The 20,146-nt window shown below is 48.8% G+C and overlaps 5 protein-coding genes across 5 annotated transcripts; 2 read left to right on the top strand and 3 right to left on the bottom strand.

Moving 5' to 3' along the window:
- Positions 1–770: 770 nt before the first annotated feature.
- Positions 771–2,879, bottom strand: Triagg1_1416 (CAZyme family GT2; the record flags this gene model as incomplete). Its single annotated transcript, XM_062895484.1, has 2 exons — positions 771–1,001; positions 1,065–2,879. 2 exons carry the CDS (start codon positions 2,877–2,879, stop codon positions 771–773), a joined length of 2,046 nt encoding a protein of 681 aa, XP_062759755.1.
- Positions 2,880–5,778: 2,899 nt separating this feature from the next.
- Triagg1_1415 (CAZyme family CE4) lies at positions 5,779–7,790 on the bottom strand (the record flags this gene model as incomplete). Its single annotated transcript, XM_062895483.1, has 5 exons — positions 5,779–5,784; positions 5,836–6,125; positions 6,325–7,347; positions 7,428–7,492; positions 7,564–7,790. The coding sequence occupies 5 exons, from the start codon at positions 7,788–7,790 to the stop codon at positions 5,779–5,781; spliced, it is 1,611 nt and encodes a 536-aa protein (XP_062759754.1).
- Positions 7,791–9,968: 2,178 nt separating this feature from the next.
- Triagg1_1414 (uncharacterized protein) lies at positions 9,969–11,363 on the top strand (the record flags this gene model as incomplete). Its single annotated transcript, XM_062895482.1, has 1 exon — positions 9,969–11,363. One exon carries the CDS (start codon positions 9,969–9,971, stop codon positions 11,361–11,363), a length of 1,395 nt encoding a protein of 464 aa, XP_062759753.1.
- A 1,672-nt stretch (positions 11,364–13,035) lies between these two features.
- Triagg1_1413 (uncharacterized protein) lies at positions 13,036–17,906 on the bottom strand (the record flags this gene model as incomplete). Its single annotated transcript, XM_062895481.1, has 5 exons — positions 13,036–14,215; positions 14,273–15,056; positions 15,107–16,626; positions 16,689–17,569; positions 17,658–17,906. 5 exons carry the CDS (start codon positions 17,904–17,906, stop codon positions 13,036–13,038), a joined length of 4,614 nt encoding a protein of 1,537 aa, XP_062759752.1.
- A 301-nt stretch (positions 17,907–18,207) lies between these two features.
- Triagg1_1412 (uncharacterized protein) lies at positions 18,208–19,941 on the top strand (the record flags this gene model as incomplete). The annotated part of the gene is made up of 2 exons (XM_062895480.1): positions 18,208–18,609; positions 18,664–19,941. 2 exons carry the CDS (start codon positions 18,208–18,210, stop codon positions 19,939–19,941), a joined length of 1,680 nt encoding a protein of 559 aa, XP_062759751.1.
- Positions 19,942–20,146: the final 205 nt, after the last annotated feature.

The following is a 20,146-nucleotide window of genomic DNA, read 5'->3' as shown; positions in this document are numbered from 1 at the left end:
CAGAACAGGTAGTAACTGAACGCATTCCGAACCCTGTCCTGTAGCCTTGGCTCGCCTCGCTTCACTGCCGTCCAACTACGGATTTGGTCGTAATGCAGATTCACAGGATGCAGCATCTACACCGCTCCTGTTGGCGTCACGCCGCGCTGCCATGTTGGCAGTCGACAGGGAAGATGCGGATGGCTGCATATACATTTCGAGATGTGATGAGCCGAACGGTCTTGGCACTCAACATGTTACGATTTACCGTATGATGTTGAATAATTGGGCTTTTTATGAGAATTTCTCATATTATTCTATATTAAGTACTGGCAGTACACAAGAGACACGACCGTACATCAATCTAGAGCCTCGTTGCTGCCTATACATCTATTGACACTGGAAACAGCGCATACACAACCCGATATTTCTACCCAAATGCCACAAAGACTTTTTTTGAGTTTGTAAATGAATGAACAGAGTACGGGCAGCCGACTCAGGTAAGACACAAGAAGAACCGCATGCCAAACTAAAAGCAAATATGAACGGCAGACTCTATCGACACCTCCTCCTACTAGCAGATCTATCCGGTGACGGACTAAATCCACTGGGTGGCCGAAGTGACTGAAGGCCCGGGAAACCCTTGAGATCCTTCTATGGAGATCCTTCTGTTGCAGAGGTCAGCTTCTCGTGTCGATGTAGTAAGAAAAGAGGAGAGCATGATGTACTTACCAGTCGGAGCCAGCTCATGCTTTCATGCCTATACATTGTACAAACCATTCTCCGTCAACTTAATGAGCGTCTCTAACCACACCCGTTCCCTTTTCAGCGACATCCTCATCGCTTTCGACCACTTCTCTGGTCTTCCCCCACTTGAAATCATCCGAGTTACAGAGAGAGTAAACCATGATGAGGATGTTTGCGAGAGGCGAGACTAGGAAATGTAGGAAGTAACCAGCAAAATACTGGCCACGTTCCGTCCAATTTCGCGGAAGCCAGAAGCCAACGCAGAACGAGTAGACCTACGACAAGGAGAGACGATGTTAGTCGCATGCAGATTGGAGAAGAAAGGCGTGATAACTTACGTAGCGAGAGGCCAAGATGGAGAGAAGGACGACAAACGCAGGGTTATGGAACAGCCTGCCACCCTGCGTGATGAGCAGCCTGATGAGCTCTGCCACGGCGGTCAAGATGAAAGGCGTAATGGCCCATGTCATTACGGCTATGAAGCTCTGTAATCTCTCCAAAACGATGATGCCCGGGCGGAACAGCATGACAAACTCGTTCGAGATGCTACCCAAGGCCCAGCGCTTGCGCTGTGACAGGAACACCTTGGCGTTGGTCGGCACAATGGTGTATGCCTTGGCGCGTAGGGCCTGGGCAGTCTGCTTCTTGGGGAACAAGCTGAAGATGATGGAGGCATGGATACTGTCCTCGGAATAGTTGCCCAGGATGTGCGACGTCATGGTGTCGTTAGGCTTAGGGCAGTATCCGAAGCGCTCGCGAAGAACCTCGTCGCCAAACGTCGACTCGTCGACACGAATCAGCTGGCAGCACCCGGGCAGGCAGTTGACCTTGCCCGTGATGCGAGACTGGAACATGCGTCGCAGGCCTTGAGTCTGCGAGTACTCGACCGACTGGTAGAGAGCCCATGGGTTGAACGGCTTGCCGTCAAAGTCGACGCAGACGTGGCCGCAGACACCAACCAGCTTGTCGTTTGAGCGGATCTCGCGGAGCATCTCGATGATGCAAAACTCATCAAAGACGGTGTCGGCGTCCATGCCCACGAGGTAGTCAACCGTGTCGAGGCCATGCTGGACGAAGACGGTGCCAATGCAATCGTACAACCTCTTGTTGAACATGGTCACCATGTTTTCGGAGCGGTTCTTGAAGTGATACAAGAACGAACGGGCGAAGCACAAGCTGTCCCGTTTCCCCTGGTTGTAGCCCTTGCCGACGAAGATGTACGGCAGCCCCTTGTAATAGCCGCTTTGGACCTTGACCGGCATGAAGAGACCGTCTCGGGCACGGTAGCCATTTTCGAAGCGGCGGAACTGACCTGGACCCAGGATGTCCTGGAGCAGGTACTCCTGAGTGGTCTTCTCCATGCCAGGGCCACGAGCGTTACCGTCAACAATGATGAAGATGATCTTGGGGTGGCGACCAATCTCCTTTTGCTCCACGAGGGAGTCAAGAGACCGGGTCAGCTCATCGCGGGTTTCATTGTAGCAGGGCAGCAAGAGGACCAGCCTCTCGGGGTCAGGGGGGTTGCGCTCTTTTCTGGCGAACCAGCAAGGCATGCAGCGTCTGAAGATGGCATTCGCGATGATGCAAACCATCATCCCGAATTGTAGCAGGGTGTTTGAGCTAAGGAGAATGATGAAGAGGTAGTACAGCTGGTGGAATCTTATGGCGGCATAAATCAGCGCGCCGTTGACGGCAAGCAAACCCAGAATGAGACACCATTTCTGAACCTTGAGCAGATGTCGAGAAACTTTTTTCAGCTCTTCCTCCGAGTCCCACCGCAGCTTTGCCTCTTCTTGGTCGAGAGAAGACGCAAAGGAAATATCCGTATTCACTGTGTCGAATGAATCGTGAGTTATCTCACGTCCACCTTGGGGAAGTGCATTGTTGACGGCAGCATTGCGGGAGACGGACTGGAGGTTTGCGTTAGCATGGAGATCACGTAGCCGAAGAGGACGAGCCATGTCTTGTTTTCCAACTCTGCTTACAGATTCTCGCGAGCTTTCCGCGACTGATGTGGCGACAGTGGCCTGGTTCGAGACGTTGAACATGGACACTGGCGGCTTGTTGGGGACCTCCCCTCGTGTAGGCCGTTGAGGGGAGGGAGAGATGTTCCCGGTGTCCACAGTCTCCGTGGAAGGAGACTCGGAGTTCATGATGAGTGACGGTATCGCGTCGGACGTGTCAGACATCTTGTCTTCTCTTCGTCTTCCAACTCTCTTCCTCTTTGTCTTCGAATATTCAGCAGCGAACCGCGAGGAGCTGAGATGTGCGATCTCTCGGGAGACGAAGAGTGCCGTGACGAGACAAGAGGTAGGAAGAGGGAGATCGAAACGACGATGGGAGAATGGGCCAACGACCTTTTTAACTGAAAGAAAAAGTCTGTAAAAGCCAGTAAAAATCAGTAAGAGCCAGGCAAACTCAGGGCGAGCAAAACTCTGTCGGGGCTTTACGCACAATTTTCGTAGGGCTAGAGCCTTCCACTGAGTTCTGAAAGCATTAGGAGCCTATTGGGTAGGTAAAGAGGGGATACTCCGATATGAAGAAAAGCTTAATTGAGGAATAAACATTGAGAAATGTTAAACGAACGTCAAAGCAGGGCTATACCAAGCTTTGCAGAGATAGAGGTCAAGGCATCACTGAGCCGGCGTTCTGTAGGTTGTCTCTATGGAGAAATATTGCACCATGTATTTCTAATGGCTGAGCAACTTGAAATATTAATTATGCAATCTGAAGCCGCAAATCTTGCCAAGCTTTCAATATTCGAATAATGACTTGTGTTTAGCTTTGGTAACAAAAAAGGTTCAAGGCTGTCTGTCTTCCCCGGGCTCAGTGCCATCACAAAAACCCTCGAGCCTCGCACAGCGTCCATCTCGTATACAGGTGTCAAGCTCGCCTGAAATCTCAGCAGCACGGTGATACGCCACGCCACAGGAGCTGAGAAGAAAAAAAATCCTGACAGACCATTCGAGATTGCTGAATGGTCAGATCGAAGACGCATCTCCCTGCAGCAGCCGTGAATACGAAGGCATCGTGGACTCGCAGGAAACAAAAGACTATCAAGGCTTGGGGCTAGTGGAATTGGCTTTTTGGCGCCAAGGCCAGACAGATTAAGTTTTTATGCTGGGAAAAAAAAAAAAACAGGCACATGGTCGTACATGAGCCGTGCCTCGGTGTGTATCTGATGCTTTTGCCGTCTGGAGATGCCGATGGGGGCTTCCCTTACGTGTCCTACTTGCATGTAGATCTGTCTCTACTTGGGGTTGAAAACTAGCAGAAACACGAGCTCAATGATACCGTTACACTCGTATGTGCCTGGATTAAAATTTTCTTATTCAAGACGCCACGCTGTTTACGCTTCTCTGGTCGGGCCTGTAAGGGGGAGAGAGGTAAAAAGACTCCCCAGCCACGCCTCAGTAGAAAGAAAGCTGCAGTAGGCGTCTCACCTTGGGGGAACGTGTCAGTCATTGTAACACGTGGGATCTAGCAAAAAACCTCGATTGCTTCGTCTTCCATCGCGCACTTGCAGATTTATATAGATTAATCGGCATGAAACGAGTCTTCTCACGACGTTCCATGCTCCCTCGTCCCTCGATGATATGTACGTGCCCGCGTCCAAGTCCACAAAGGCAAGGCACAGAAAAACAAGTGTGCCACTCAAGGCAAGCCAAAGCTTTACCAAAAACGTCGACTCACCAATCTCAATGGCGTCGAACAAAAAAGAGGAGTAAACTCGGCGTGGCACCTCCAAGTCCAGTTAAGCCCCTAGATCGGGCCTTTGCGGCGGAGATATTCTTCCCTCGCCCCCCTCCCCACCATCTCACGGCACATTATTCAAGGGTTAGAGACTGTGTATCTCAACCTCAAGCCACCAGGATATGCTTACTTCGTTACTAGCACTTGCGGGCCATACCGTCCCCAAGGTTCGCCTTGGCGGCAACGAACCGGAATGGCTTCCCCCCTGCACGGGCGAGTCCGTTCGTCCAGTAACACAAGGCCCCGGCGTTACCCAGAGTGCTGGCTCTCACCTGACTGGGCTGGAAGATGCCGACACGAGTCTCTTGGCCGTGGGTTTTCGTTCCGTGTTGACAGACAGACATCCGATAGAAGATACTACTACTAGAGCCGAGAAAGGGGAGAGGATACTCCCGATGGACCTGCAGTAGTCTTTGAGCTAACCTCCCCCCTTAGCGCAGCCATACGGCAAGTTTTCTATCTTGGTCCGGCGGCGCGAATACGAATGCCGCTTACGTGTATACTTTTCTCTCAACTTCAGACGATCGACATCTTGCCGAGATAGATACGCAGATATCCTTCCGACGGAGCCACTGCTGCCGGTAGCTTCCAGGCCGCATCATTCTCCGCTCTTTGCTACGGGCCAACCGAATCACGACATTTCGTATAAAAGACTAAATGATGGGAAGGCGGTAGAAAAGATTGGCTGTAGGGGAACACAAATCCTGCAAGTACCTTTTTATCCGATGTAATCATGTCCGAAATAACCAGCCACTCAGGGGTGAGAATTTCTGCTGTAGACTCCGGGCCAATCTATGGAGAATGCCGTGCAACGATAGGCGTGTCTCGCTGCTTGGCTGGTTGAGCGATGCCGAGACGGCGCCGAGGAATTAGGCTCCTAGGCAGACGTTCGGAGATCCGTATAGCTGTTGTGTTTATACCCAAGAATAGTATCCGAGTCCGTTTACTGCCGTGTTCGTCATGTTTCGAGTATTCACGCGGGCTGATCACTACTCCACTGTATTGGCTCGAGAATAATACGAGAGCCCATGGCATCGCGTTCCATCGCTCAGATTAGTAGGTTTCTAGTAGAAATGGCAAATACTAGTAAATGCAACTTGGCAGGGTTGAAACCCCCCTGAACATCAGTTATATCAAGCTTACATGGCACTCAAAATGTTACGCAAGACGCGAATTAGGCCTATAGTTAGTTGAACCCAGGGCGCAATTTGCAGCTCATGTCACGGCTACGCTACCCTTTTCCTCAGGTGTTTTCAATAAAGCTACTGTCTATTCAATACCTGTGCAGTAATCAAAAGACTAATCCTATAGACATAATTCACACCTCAGCGTAATTGCCTGACTTGAGGCACATACCATAGCCCGTTTGACATCCACCGCCACAATGCTCCCTACTATTGCCGCTGCATCATCATTTACGTCAGTGGAAACAATCACAACAGTCGAGACCGAATCAAACTCACCAATAGCCGTACTCGGAACAGCACGTCTTGGTGCCATAGTAGAGACACGTAGCGTCAAAGTCGCTTCCGCAAAGGCCGTTTGTTGTATTGTGTGTGTCTCCCTGTTTTTTGTCGTTGTCAAGTCGAGGGCAGTCTCCATAGGTGGGATCACAGCCTGTGCTACAATGCTGGTCGCTTCTCCCACTACGGTGTAAATCATGTTAGCATCTCATTGCTTCTCAAAGAAGCGCGGGTAAATAACAGAGAGCGGGGGCTGAGTGATGAGCCAGCCAGAGTAACACGAGCGCACCACGCATCGTGTCATCTCACTCCATCTTCAAGAGGGGAGAGGGGGTTGGTATATGGCGTCCTTACCAGTAACCAAAGAATGAACAGCAGTCACCAAAGAGAGAGCCCTTGCAAGTGGTTCCGAATTCGCCGCCACATCTCTGGTCCTTTGAGACCCTGAGCTTTGGCGGCTCGACGGGGTCGGGAGTGTTTATTGGCGGCGTCCATGGATTTGTGCTGTTCCCGGGTGGCGTCCATGGGTTTGTGCTGTTCCCAGGTGGCGTCCATGGATTTGTGTTGTTTACAGGCGGCGTCTCTGGATCCGTGTTGTTTACAGGCGGCGTCTCTGGGTTTGTATTGTTCACAGGCGGCGTGCCAGGATTTGTGTTGTTTACCGGCGGGACCTCTGGGTTTGTGTTGTTTACCGGCGGCACCTCCTGATTCAAGCCCAAATCGCGCCTAGCAGGAGCTGAACGATACCAATTCTGAGAAGGATCGCCAAGGCACTCTCCAACCGTCACCAGCTTGTACCCTCGCTGCCTCGAGGTCTCAATCATGTACTTGGCCAGCGTCACAACGGTCTGATAATGCACGTCGTGAGCAAGGACGATGTAGCTGTGAGACTCCTCGTCGGATGATTGCATGGAAAAGAACTTATCCTTGGACTTTTGGATCAGCACAGGGTCGTCGTTCTCATAGTCTTTGGTGTCCAGGTTGGTGCTAATGACGTGGTAACCGAGTTCTTCCATCGTGTCGAGGCACCCGGAGCTCGTGCCGCACTCCAGGAACGGCGGACGCATGTATGTCGGGACGAAGCCGAATATGTTGCGAAAGGCCATCTCGTTGTAGATCATTTCTGTTCTTTGGACTTCTTCGCTGACGCCGTTGAGGTTGCGATGAGTCCAGGTGTGGCTGGCCAGCTGATGTCCGGCACTTCGCATGCGCCGTAGAACTTTTGGATACCCCGTGGACTCGTCGTCGATGCGGCCCTTGCCTCTGTTGTGTCCGGCGATGAAGAACGTGGCCTTGACTTTGTATTCGTCGAGGAGGTCAAGAAGCTGATTTGTATACTCAAAGGGTCCGTCATCGAACGTCAAGGCAACAAGACCCGGAGAGTCACATTCAGTGATGGTTTCCGCTGCAATATGATTAGCATGGCCCTTAATCTCATCCTTTGAAACGCAGGATGCGGTGGGGGATTTGCATGTTGAAGCTCACCATATGGGACATCGCCAGAGAAAGGCCGATAGATGTCTTCAGTGCTTCTTCCAGGAGGGCCGACTCTGCAAAGGACGGCATCGTTAGCTTGGAGGTTTCCGACACGGATCCTATTCCTCCATGTTCGTTCACTTACTGTGTGTCGCAGGAGTCGCTGTAATCGAGCTGGCATTGCGATCCTGAGCAGTATGCCCTGGTAGTACCGCAGTGGCCAAACTCAGAGCAACATCCCCCAATACAGCCTCCGAGACCAGGGCCGCAGATGGAATTCTCGATGGCCTGAGGAATAGCAGCTGTTTGGGTAATCATGAGGGCGATCACCCCGACGGCAATCTTGAAATGCTTCATGATCCTTGGGGTCATAACACTGTGACTTGGCGTGGTTTCAAGGAGCAAGAGTCAAGAGATGATGATGTTGACAGATTAAATAATTGAACAGAAAGCAGTCAAACAGGGCAAGTTGCACCCTCGCGTGATATTACTACAGCAACTCTCTACCCATGAGAAATAATAGGTAGGTACATATATCTATAACCAGCTTTTCAAGGCCATCGCGATCCCCTTGTGCGCTAACCCCTGGGGCCTACCAGTCGTTGGACCAGGAGCTATTGATTCCATCCTAGTCGAGAGCAGTCAAGAAATAAACCGAATACCAGACAAAAGAAACAGTGGCTGACAAACCTAAAAAAACCTCATTACGCAAGAAAGCCCGGCGCTTCTCGTGTGAGAGGGGATTGAGGCCTCGCTGTGGTTGCCTCGACGACTAGTCGAGGCGCACCGCAGGAGGAAGCTGCAGCATCACACCCTCTTCCCCTCAAGATTCCAAGCCATCTGGCCAAGTCCGCTCGCTGCCAAGTATTTAGCTAATTAGTCTAAATAAACGCTTAGATGTCGTATAGGAGTGCGGATGATGATGCCACGGGTTGCTGTGGTGCGTCGGGCGTATGAAGCAAAAAGGAAATGGTTGGCAGGGCGAATGAGGCAACAGAGACGTATGATTCGGCGATCCTTCGTATTGTGCCATACTTGATTACGCCATATCGTATAAAAAGTTTTGTTCCTGACTAAAATTAGACGAGAGTTTAGCCTATGATGCCCTTTGCTATTCATCACGCCGAGATATCGTCGGCATCAGCCATCATCACCAGATGATACGATGAAAGTCTGTACGTCTCTTATCAGAGATATTCTCCAATCGTGTGAATTATAAATAATGTTTCTTCTGAAGATATCGAGTCAAATGGAGAGTAAGCTTTCGCAGAGGATTCCGCCGTAATAGAAAGCATTTTTGAGCCCTGGCTTGCCAAGTTTTTGGGATTTCAATGCAGTGGTAGGGAGTCCACTGACACAACATCAATAGCAGCAACATTGACGTGTCACTTCAGATTAAAGAGAATTTTGATGGTAAGACTGATTATCTCATAGATATGTTGTGCCTGGCTCTGGGTGCTTCCAGAGAACATTGCCCGCTGGTCGCTTGCTGCCACATCTCGGCCATACCTCCTCAGATGTTTGGATTCGTACAATTTTAGTTTTTCCTGCTTTTTCCGTTTCGGTATAACCTCAATGGGGGCGTATATTGATTAGACTCTATTGGATATCGTGCCTTTTCGGCTTGAAATGGCGCCCCCTTGAGCTCTAATCGGCGACAATGGCGCAGGTTTGGCGTGTTTGGTCCAGCTTAGTTGCGTGTATATCTGGACACCCGTTGAACATGAAGCTTCAGTACACCACGGAGTACAGAGGCTGTGACGGCGAGATTGTACGATTTTCCCGTATCGTATTGGAGATTTGCAGTGCCACCGTGGCTGCCGCAAGTCTACGCCCAAAAAGCCAAATTGCCCAACAGAGTTAATACAAGGGGAATATCTTGAGGAACAGAGACTTTGTGTAGATGTTTCAAAAGTTTTCATCCCTCCCGGAGGGAAGGTATAATGGAGACGGAGCTGAAAAATCCGGGTTTTGTCTGTTATTACATTCGTATCAGTAGAGATCTCCTTGTTGGTCCCCGTACGATACGCAGACATGTCGTTTCTTGCCCACGAAGTTTCCCATCTTATTGCCCAAACAAAGTTTTTTAGTCTACTCAGTTTGTAGGTAAAACTTGGACGATACTTTAAGATAAGGTAGAGGTACCCCTTCATAGTTTTTCTCCTTATGATAACCGGTCAAGATTTGCAAGAGGGCTGCAGAGCCAAAGCCTAGCGCTCTCTTATATGTGCTCGCCTCTTGCTTTTGCCGGAATCTTACGGCCGCCTCTGGCATGAACTGGGGTTTCCCTTTGATTTCCGTTGGGTATAAAATCTTTTGCCCGGTCTTTTCCTGCCTGGTTTCATTTCTCCCAGAAACATACTCGCAAATATCTTCAAGTCTTACGGTATTCCAACGCGTCCTAACATTGCATCACTTGCCCGCCTCAGTCACTCGCTAAAGCATCGCGTATTGTTTCTTCTATCCAGTATCCCCTACCTCTTCTCTTCTACCTCTTCTCCTTTGCCTCTTCTACCTCTTCTCCCCTGATTCTTCTCGTTTTCGGTTGAGATGGATTCATCACAAGCTTCTTCAACCTCTGAATCGGCCGACTGGAGCCGTCGTCGAAGGGAGTCGGATGAAGAGTACAAGGATATCAGCTATTACGACCTGACGCCACCTGGCGAGACTCTCTCAGACCCAGAGCCAGAAACCCCCACCAATGGAAATGTCATATCCGACACAGATACAGACGTCGCCACCGATAGTGACGTCGAGTTGCAAGACCCCAGCAGAGGGCCTCGTGTCGCCGTCATTGGCGTCGGATATGTGGGCGAGCATCTCGTCGATGTCTTTGCCCGTCGCTACAAAGTTGTCGGTTTTGACGTCTCAGAAGCCCGCGTCAAAGCCCTCTCCCCCAAGTACGCACAAAACGACAGAGTACAACTCACGTCGTCGTCAGCAAAACTCTCGGAAGCCACTCACTTCCTCATCTCAGTCCCGACGCTTCTGCGCCCGGACAACACAGTGGACACTTCTTATCTGAGAAGTGCTTTGGACACTGTCGAAAAGTACGCCGGTGCTGGCTCCACTGTCGTCTTTGAAAGCTCCGTCGCCGTTGGCATGACGAGGAAGCTTCTCGGACCCGTCGCCAAGAGAAAGGGTCTCTTTGCCGGCATGTCACCGGAACGTGTTGATCCTGGCCGCGTTGAGCCCGCGGCGTATGAGATCCCCAAGGTGATTTCTGGTCTGGACGATGTCGTCCCCGGCTCGTTGGCTGCCATCACGCAGCTATACTCTGCAGTTTACGACAAGGTCGTCACCGTCTCCCAACCCGAGGTGGCGGAGATGACCAAGCTGTATGAGAACTGCCAGCGGATGATGTGCATTGCCTTTGCCAATGAGATGGCCAATGCCTGTACCCCCATTGGCATTGACCCTTACGAAGTTTGTCGTGCCGCCGCCACAAAGCCGTTTGGCTACATGTCCTACTCCCCTGGACTTGGTGTCGGAGGCCACTGCATCCCCGTCAACCCTTATTATCTGCTGTCGACCAGCAACTTCCCGCTGCTCAAGGCGGCGACAGAAAAGATGAATGCCCGCCCTGCAGAAATCGGACACGAGGCCATCAAGCTTCTGTCTGAGGGGCCCATCAAGGGAGTCATTCCCCATGTTCTCGTTGTTGGCATGGGCTTCAAGCGCGGCCAATCTCATCTGGTCAACTCACCCGGCCTTGAGCTCGCCAAGAGTCTGGTTCTGTCGGAGAAGGTCGCTGTCTCCTTCGCCGATCCTCTCGTGGGACAAGAGGCAGTGCCTCAGATCTCTCGGTTGGACGAGAAGAACTGGTCTGCCGAATACTTGGAGCAGGCCTTTGACATGATCATCGTCGCCTTCAAGCCAGAGGGTCTTGACTTTGATCTTGTCGACAAGCTCACTGGTGTGCGGGTTCAAATGTGGTGTATTTAGATGGTTGACAGTTAGCGGCGCATATGCCACCGGCACAGTGGTGAATGATCGAGGATAATGATCATGTGCCAGAGGTTCATATTTTATGGCCCAAACATCTTTGTGCATAGCAAGGACAAGGGAGGAGTAAGGGAGTTTTGGGGATTTCTTTGGGGATTTTTTTGGGAGGGATTTTCTGGAGCCGAATTGATGCTTTCAATGGGCCTGTAAGGGCTGCATTTGTATACCTAGATGAAGCATTTCTGTTGCTCTATCGTTAGAACTTGGAGAATATGGATCTCGTGTATTGTATACGGTAGCATTGTGTTTTTTGAGTATACCTGGAGGGATGGTGAACCTATCATGTTTTAATCTTCATTTTCATCTTGGCCAACGCCATTTTACTTGGGTAGCATTTAAACATCTCTCTGTTCTTTTCAGATTTGTGCCACAGTCATATTTTCTCTTCGGCGATTTACTTCCTAGTGCGTATATATAGGGCTTCAACCAGCCCTGAAGCCATCCCGTTCGCCCATTCATTGGAAATCTGCGCAAGTTTTTCCTGATCTTCTTCATTCACAAGGACTAATGGCAGCCCAACTTTCTCCCAGCCTATGGCTAATTCCCAAGCCCAACATTTTCTTTCACCGTCGTGTGACCGAACCAACCTCGTCGTCTCTAGACGAAAGGCATACGGCATTAATACGAATAAAAGTGTATCTTAGGAAGGTTTTCTTCGTATTGCCAAACCGGATCGCGGTAACTCCTCACTCAGGCGCCACCAGTGAGTGATACGCTAATTTGTGCCAGTCCAATACTGCGACGATGACTCAACTTTACATTCCACGCCTCCAATGACTCCCGAGCAGAGAAAATCTTTACGAGGCATTACAAATATACTGTAACATGAACCAACCGCTCGCATAGATGGTGGAAGTTTGTTGGCCGGCAGCACGTCTACAATGGCGTCAGCTGTCGGGTGCAGTGCAACAAACTGCCAAAGCTGTGCTCTAAGAAGGATTCACTGCAATCGTGCACAGCCATCCTGTTTTAAATCTCTGAAACGACGCATCGAATGGCCTGACTATGGAATAAATCTCGAATGGACGACTGCTATAGCGATTCTAGGTCGTTTCAGTGGGATCCAATATCTTAACATACCTGTAAAAAGATTGTCAGAGTCAAGGACCGAGGCCGCAGTCAAAATATCAAAGATGGCCTCCGAGGCCGCTAACGCCAGAGAGATTAAGCCCCGGGTATTTTATTACTCGAAAAATATCTCCTGCAAGATGATTAGGTAGATTCGGCATTGAATCCTTACACACGGCTAGTTAGAATAATGGCCCATCATACTCCTCGCCATCCCTGACGTCTATGCTCGTCCTCACCAACTAGCAGTGAATCGGGAAGCTTTTGCAAGTTTATAATATACAATCTAAGCAGAGTCATCTTTCTAATAAAAACCTCTTGATAGTGCGAAGGCTACATAGTTTGTCTACTAGTCATTTGAATGAACATTTCTTCCTAATACAGGACTTCTTCGGAGCTTTACCTAGCTCGATGAGGTATTACTGAAATCTGAATTAAACTAGAAAAGTTCTTTAAGGGAAAGTTACTCGTAGCGAAGATGCCACAGCCGAGCCCTTGTAGTCGCAACAATAGGCTAAACAAGATCAATGCCGGACCGTCCATATTACGGACTCTTTCCCATGGAAGATTTCTTCCTCGCCGCCAACAGTAGACTGGTAATATCTCCATATTCTTTCTTGGTTGCGTATGCAACAGGAGCCTCGCCATGCGTGCTCTTCAGCTCAACGTCCGCTCCACGAGTTAATAGCAGTTGCACCAAGGCTTTATCCCTATGATCAATTGCAGTTAATAATGGCGTATTGCCATCGTTATCATGAAAGTTGACCTTGGCACCACGCGTGATTAGAAAGTCCACCATTGATTCTCCCGCTCTGAAAACCGCAAGAGATAATGCCGTACGTCCCCTGTCATCTTTAGCTTCTATATCAGCCCCTTCGGCAAGCAGCAGCTCTGCCATTAAAAGATGTTCCGACATAGACGCGACCATTAGCGGTGTCCAACCACCATAGACCTTGAGATCCACGTCAAACACACTCAGCAGAACTTTTACCGCCTCTTTCAAACCAAAGAATGCCGCCAAATGTATCGCAACTGACACCCCAGGTAATGCCACATATGCGATTTGGTCACCAGCTCCATTCAAGAATATCACTTGGGCAGCAGCAGCAGCATTCGCCTGCTTCCCAAGGAAGAGTAATATATCAGGACATTCTGGTACTCGAAGAGCGTAATAGCCCCAATTGCAAGCCGCAAAGGCATAGAGGGGATATTGATGAAAGCGACGGTTGAGATCATCCTCGCTCAGGGCTATCCCACTTTCAAACGCTGTAAACGAGAGATATGTTAGGAAGACTCTGGTGATGTAGAGGCAAGCGTCGGGGAATAGCTCGTTGCCCCGTGCCGTAAACCAACTGTTTACAGACTCATGACAGAAGCGGAAAGTATCGGTTTCTGCATCTTTAACGACCAGACCCTCACAGACCGAGATTACATAGTCGGCATCAGGAATATTTGTTTCGTCGAGGCTCGACTCTCCAAATTCCACTGCAAGCGCATGTTGCAGTTGTTTTGTTCTCAAAGGGTGAAATGCAAAAGTCATCCATAAAAGAGCATTCATCGCAAGGTCTCTCCTGTACGCATCTTGAGCTTTTATTCTCGTCATCAGAGCACCAACAGCATCCAAAGCATTGTGGCTGCTTGGCTGTTTCTCCAGGGTATCCATCATGCTTTCAGGAGTCTCTGAGTCCGTTATCGATTCAAGAAGAAACCAGGCAATACGAAACCTACTTCAGTGAGTAATTGACTATGTTTATAATGATTGGGAAAAGAAATCTCCTTACGATCCATTAGAATGCTTCATAATGGTATTAGTTATTTGTTCTAACGCATCGGGACTGTGGTTCATAAAGCCCGGGAGTCCTTTCACGTAGCTCTTGATGTATTGACCAACATTTTCAGCCGCTGAACTTGAAGGCATCTCTATGATGATTGAATTATGCTCGCGAAACTTTTTCAAAATATCGGGAAGAGATCTCGAAGTTGCGAGAAATTTTGCTCTCGTGTTGACCAATAACGCCATGATTTTCGATACTAACGGTGACGCGCTTGAAGGTTTACACTCGTCCAACCCGTCAACAACAATGAATGTCTTTGGAAATGTAGAGATTAATAATCCCAGGGCACTCGATGCCTCATCAAGTGATGGCCGAGTTCTTTGACTCCTATGTCGGGCGAGTAGATCTTCGACATTTTGAGGTAGAGGCGATTGCCTTTGGCATAGTTGCTTGAGTAGGTTGCACATTAGGCTTTCGGCCGTCTCCTCATTTCCACGATAGAAGTTAAAAAACGCATAACAGAATACGGCTGCTTGCTCTGAGAGAAGTGTGTTGGAAAGGTGGTCAAGGACCGCTGACGCTATCATCGACTTTCCGGATCCAGGGGGTCCATGTAACAACAGCGCTGTACCATCTTGGTTATACCATTCTCGATATTGTTCCGATTCAAGGAACCACTGACAGGTTCCCGGGGCATATCGTCTCAAGTTATGGTCCAGCTGAGAGCTGTAATCGATTGCTGAGAGCCAGCGAAAAGGATCCACCTGGGAATGTCGTCGGGGAGTGGCATCTGATATATTATTAGCTGATGGAATAATACGTCGCTCAATAATGACCAACCTGATTCAATACTTTGGGGTGGAAGATACTCTACAATTCCCTTTGCACAGGCTACTGCTGTCGCATAGTCCTGCCAACTCTCGTTTCTGTGCGAATCTGCATAGCCACAGATGCCGCTAATCACAAGATACGGTACAGTTGTTCTAAAGTACGCTGCCTTTTGCTCTATACAAAGCATATCAGTTTTATAATCGGTACCGAGCTCATTCCGAATGGTAGCACCATCAATGAACCAGGTTTCAGAAATGGTCTTCCCGAAGTGGACTTGAGCTTCTGGTGGCGGACTGAGGAGTAAAGAACGAAGATGAGGTGCCTTCTCCTTCGCTTCCTCAATATGTCTTGGTATTATGCCCGAAGAGAAATCTTTCCCGGCTAATTCTATCTTATGTAAAGCAGCGAGTAAGGAGGTAGGAAAGTGTTCCCAAGATTCAGGTTGGTGTTTTGTATATTGAGTCGAATTCACTCGTTGCAAGTGGTGCGGTGGTGTGCTAAGGACAACGTCGCCTAGCTGAATCATTGGCGACATTCCACTACCAATTCCAATGATGAAACAGTATTGAATAGATGGGAAGGACTTGCGCAAATCATTTGGATTCAATTTCTTCGTCGGGTCGTCAATAGAATCCTCGATACGCGGACACGTAATGACGATATTATGATGACCAATAGATCCCTTTGTATATACATAAGATGAATTCAGTGGAGCTGTCGGATAGGCGTATCTTTCATCCAACATAGCGACCGCGAGGGATGATGTTTTTGAATTCGAACATATCCATCCTATGGTGTATTCCTCCGGGAGAGGGAAGTGTTTGAGATGGCTCTTTGGCGGCGGGTGGCTGGATGAAAGATCTTCGTGTGCTGTGTTTGTCTCCTCTTGTGATCCCTCTGTAACTAAATTTTGCAACCATTCGTTGACATTGGGTGTAGATATTGCTCCAAAAACCGTACCAAGAGTTGTTTCATTTAAGATAATATCAGACGGGTTATTCACTGTTGCTGTCTCATCGTTTGCTACAAGTTCTGCAAATGATGATTCGTCTTCTTCTGCATCAAAATCTCGAAATATCGAGGCTTTTCGGCCTCTCAACTGGCCCTGATGGCTTTGAGATGAATGTCCAGACTCTGTATCATCGTCTAAAGCCTTTGGGCCGTTGTGCAGAGCAAGTTGTGCAAGCCGCTCCAGATGAAAAATGAGATGTGATTGCATTTGTGCAATATCAGAGAAGCCGCTCGGACAGAGGGGGCAGTCTCGGTAAATCTGCATCGAGGGACCAACAGCGGCAGCAACTAATGCGGGTGAGAAATGCTCGGGGGTACTGTCGGGATGGGAGTCTTCTAAGTGCTGAATATATTCTGGTTGGGTCTCGAATTCTTCACTGTGTTCATGGCAATGCCACACGCGTGTATGCCCGTTTTCATGATTAATCCATTCTTGTCGGCTTCCATAGACTTGATTTGGGTCCAGGCACTGTTCATATGTGCAATGGTACGGCTGCAAGTCATGGATAAGATGAACACTATAACAACCACATTAGAAGAAACTCATAAGATAGAGAGATATCCACAGGGCAATACTCACATCCACACATTCTTTTGGAGGTACTTCTCAGGACATAGAGTCTGGCAATATGGACAGATAAAATATCCGCCTATGACGTCTACTTTTGGCGGATCTGGCCACTCGAGCTTCTTACCACCAGGGCTAATGATTGTCGATACCCGAGTCTGGTGTGAAATGACGGATCTGAGATCGCCGGGCTTCAACGTTGTAGCTGTTGTTGTCGAGACTGGTATGATAGGCAACGCCGCCTGTTCTGTGTTCTCAAGCTTCAGATTGAGTTGCAACTGATTTTGGACAGGCTCATTTGTTCCGGGGTTAATCGGGATGAGTTTGCGCTCAGGCAATTCAGATCTCATCTGGTTAAGCCTAATAACATGCTCTTTCCAGTATATAAACTGTTGCTTCCGACGGGCATTGGCAATGCCGGTTCTCCGGAGAAGCCAATGTTCGGCGGACGAATATTTTGCAAATATTTCCTCAAAGTCATGTGCCGTCACTGTCTTGTCGGTATTCTCGATAAGGTACTGGCGATGCAAATAACAAACGGCTGCAATCTCAATTTCTTCTCTTTCCTGTATCTCCGCATCTCTTTTTTCAGCCGGCATGTGCTTGTATAGTTGATGTATGTTGCGTTGCGGCCGATGCAGAGAGCTTCTGATCTGGTCTGCAAGGCTATACAGTGCGTTTATAGCGTCACCAAGGCCATCGAGTCGGAATTCAATTTCATGAAACGAACTATCATCGCTTGGAGAGGATAGGTCGCTGGCTTCAGGAGAATTATCTCTCTCTGAGTCAGATCTATCGCTGTCGTTGTCTTCTGTCTCACGATCATCCTTCGGAATTTCCTGTGCTTCATATGGGAGGCGTTCATTACGTTCTATCGCGAGAAGATTCTCTACCTATAATTATGATTAGACAAGGCTTCTTATAAAAGTTTGACTTGAAAACATTTAAGACCCCTCAACATCCTTCGCGGATACAACATACATGGGCTTGAAGTTCTTCAAGGATGCGGGCGAATCCGGACCTAACGATTTCAGCATCCCGAACCCGGTAATCCAAAGATGCATGTCCTTGTTGATACAACCCAAGACTGTGAGCCCACAGCTGGAATCTTTGTTCTTCTGCTGCCAAATGCCGATATTTAGGCGATTGTCTGAGTTGAAAGAGGACAACCAGTTGAAGAAAGTCACTCGATATTTTTCTACCGCTTTTAAAAAGCTCGGTTGAGTCCATTTGGTCCATATTGCCCACAAGGTTGAGTCGTCAATTAGCACAAGATGAAGAGAGGCAAAGAGGTAAGAGAAAACGACGCATTTCAGCCTAAGAGAGGCCCCAGAAACAAGGCAGGGATTGCGAGATAATTTGAGCACTATCCAATCGAAAATCAACACAGCCCTCCACTGCCTCAAGGTTGCAACAAGGGTGCCTATAAATCTTACCCCTCTTTCAGCCTCAAAAGAATTTTGACACGAGCCATATCTGACAAACAAAGAGCGACGCGCAAACAGCTCCAAGCAGGCAGCTTGGTAACATCATGTCTGGCTTTGAAGTTGCTGGGCTGGTTCTCGGGATCATACCGCTGGCGATCTCTGCACTGGAACACTACAAAGCCGGACGAGGCGTTGTGGCGACATTTGTCAAGTTCCATGGACAGTTGGACACGCTGATATACAGGCTTAAGCTGCAACGAACTTTTTTTTATCTAAACATTCTCGACTTACTGCGAAGCGCCGGTATTAGCGAAGTAGTCAGCAAGACAGACATAAGCGAAGAAGAGTGCATCAACATTCTTCGGAATGCGAAGAGCGCTGGAGAAATTAGAGATTACATGGGGTCTGGGCACCTGTATGAAACCTTTAATGAGATATTGACACGATACGAAACCTGTTTAAAAGCAATTGTGGGCAAACTGGGCCACATAAAGAGGCCGCCAAAGGTTTGTAGATGAATGAGGATGTGGCAAGAGCGGACGCTGATTCTTATATCGCAGGCTGCGAAAGATGACTTGAAAGCGATTCTGGAGACAAATCCCGTTGGAGCCTCTGTCTTTGCATTTAGAGAGCGACTGAGCTTTACCATTGAGAAAGGGAGTCTAAAACAGCTCGTAGAGGAGCTGAGTGAAGATCGGCTTTCCCTGAGGGAGATGATCGATAGCCTGAAGACGCAGCAAGTATACACAGCAAGAAATCCTTCCGATGATGCCCAAAAACTGGCAAGCATGCTTTCAAGAGTCCAGCGACAAGCAACGCCGTTGTTCGAAGCCATGCGTAAAGGATGTAACTGTGGCTGTGAAAAAAGGCACAAGGTCTTCATGAGACTGGATAGCAGAGTTCCTTTAAAGAAAAGCAAACAAAGAAAGCTGAGAGAACAGACGGAATTCAGTCTCATCTTTGACCATCATGGATACCTCCAAGAAACCCATGTCAACGTCAACGATGATGATCTCAGCGAAGACTACGACGCCAAAAACACGTCCAGGGTTGTGTTCGTCCAAGAAGTTACGGAGCTGCACAGTGAAAGAATAGTGACCCTGATTTGCCAGCATGTGTCAGAAGCACAAGCGGCGGGCCGTATTCTCAAACTGAGGCTAAGCAATGCGGACCTTTTTGTTGATAATGGTCCGTCTGAGAATGGACGAAATTTCACAGCTCCGATAACACTAGCGGATATTCTCAAGGCTGGATACCAAGACGACGATGCCAAGATGTTCCCGAAGGAACAGACGCTGTTGGCTCTCAAGGTCGCATCGTCGATCCTGCAACTACAACAAACGTGGTGGTTGGGGTTGCCGTTCAATAGTAACGAGATCAAGATATTAAGTCCCCAAGAGAAGTCATTCATCACTGCAGGCAGTTTTCCCTTCATCGAACAACTTATGGGCGAGATCCCACCGCCACCATATGTGCGGACGATTGAGAGCGACGCATGCATCGGCCCAGATCCTAAGACTGCGTTGACTGAGCTGGCAATCTTGTTACTCGAAATCTGGCATCACAGGCCGCTTGAGGCATGGTGTCAAAAGTCGGGTAAACAGAATCCAACGTCGCCACAAGGACGAATGATGGTAGCCATTGAGTGGCTGCAGGCCACATCAAGACGTCTACTGCCGTATCAAAGCCAGGTTATTGAACAATGTCTGCAAGTATGCGCTGGATCTCTCCGATTCTGGCATGAGAAGGATTTTTTGAAGATGTACTGCGAGAATATCATCAAGCCTTTACAGGAGATTCTTGGTGCATGGGATACGTCTGGGAGAGATTATAACTAACCGATACTTGGCGCTTCTTCATGCTTTGCTTTATTTATTTATTTAAAAGCAACACTATACTTTAATCTGCTCATAGATACATCAGCAATCACTAGGGCACAAGCCATAATTTGCACTACGAGAACCACAGCGGCGACTGCGTACGCGTAACAGGCTCTCATCTATTCGGTCATTCCACATAGTTCGTATTCCCACCAGACACGTC

This window comes from Trichoderma aggressivum, assembly GCF_033847375.1.
Source record: "Trichoderma aggressivum f. europaeum strain CBS 100526 chromosome Unknown scaffold_003, whole genome shotgun sequence".
NCBI lineage: Eukaryota > Fungi > Ascomycota > Sordariomycetes > Hypocreales > Hypocreaceae > Trichoderma > Trichoderma aggressivum.
Note: the sequence above shows the minus strand (reverse complement) of the source record. Positions and strands in the feature narration are given on the sequence as shown.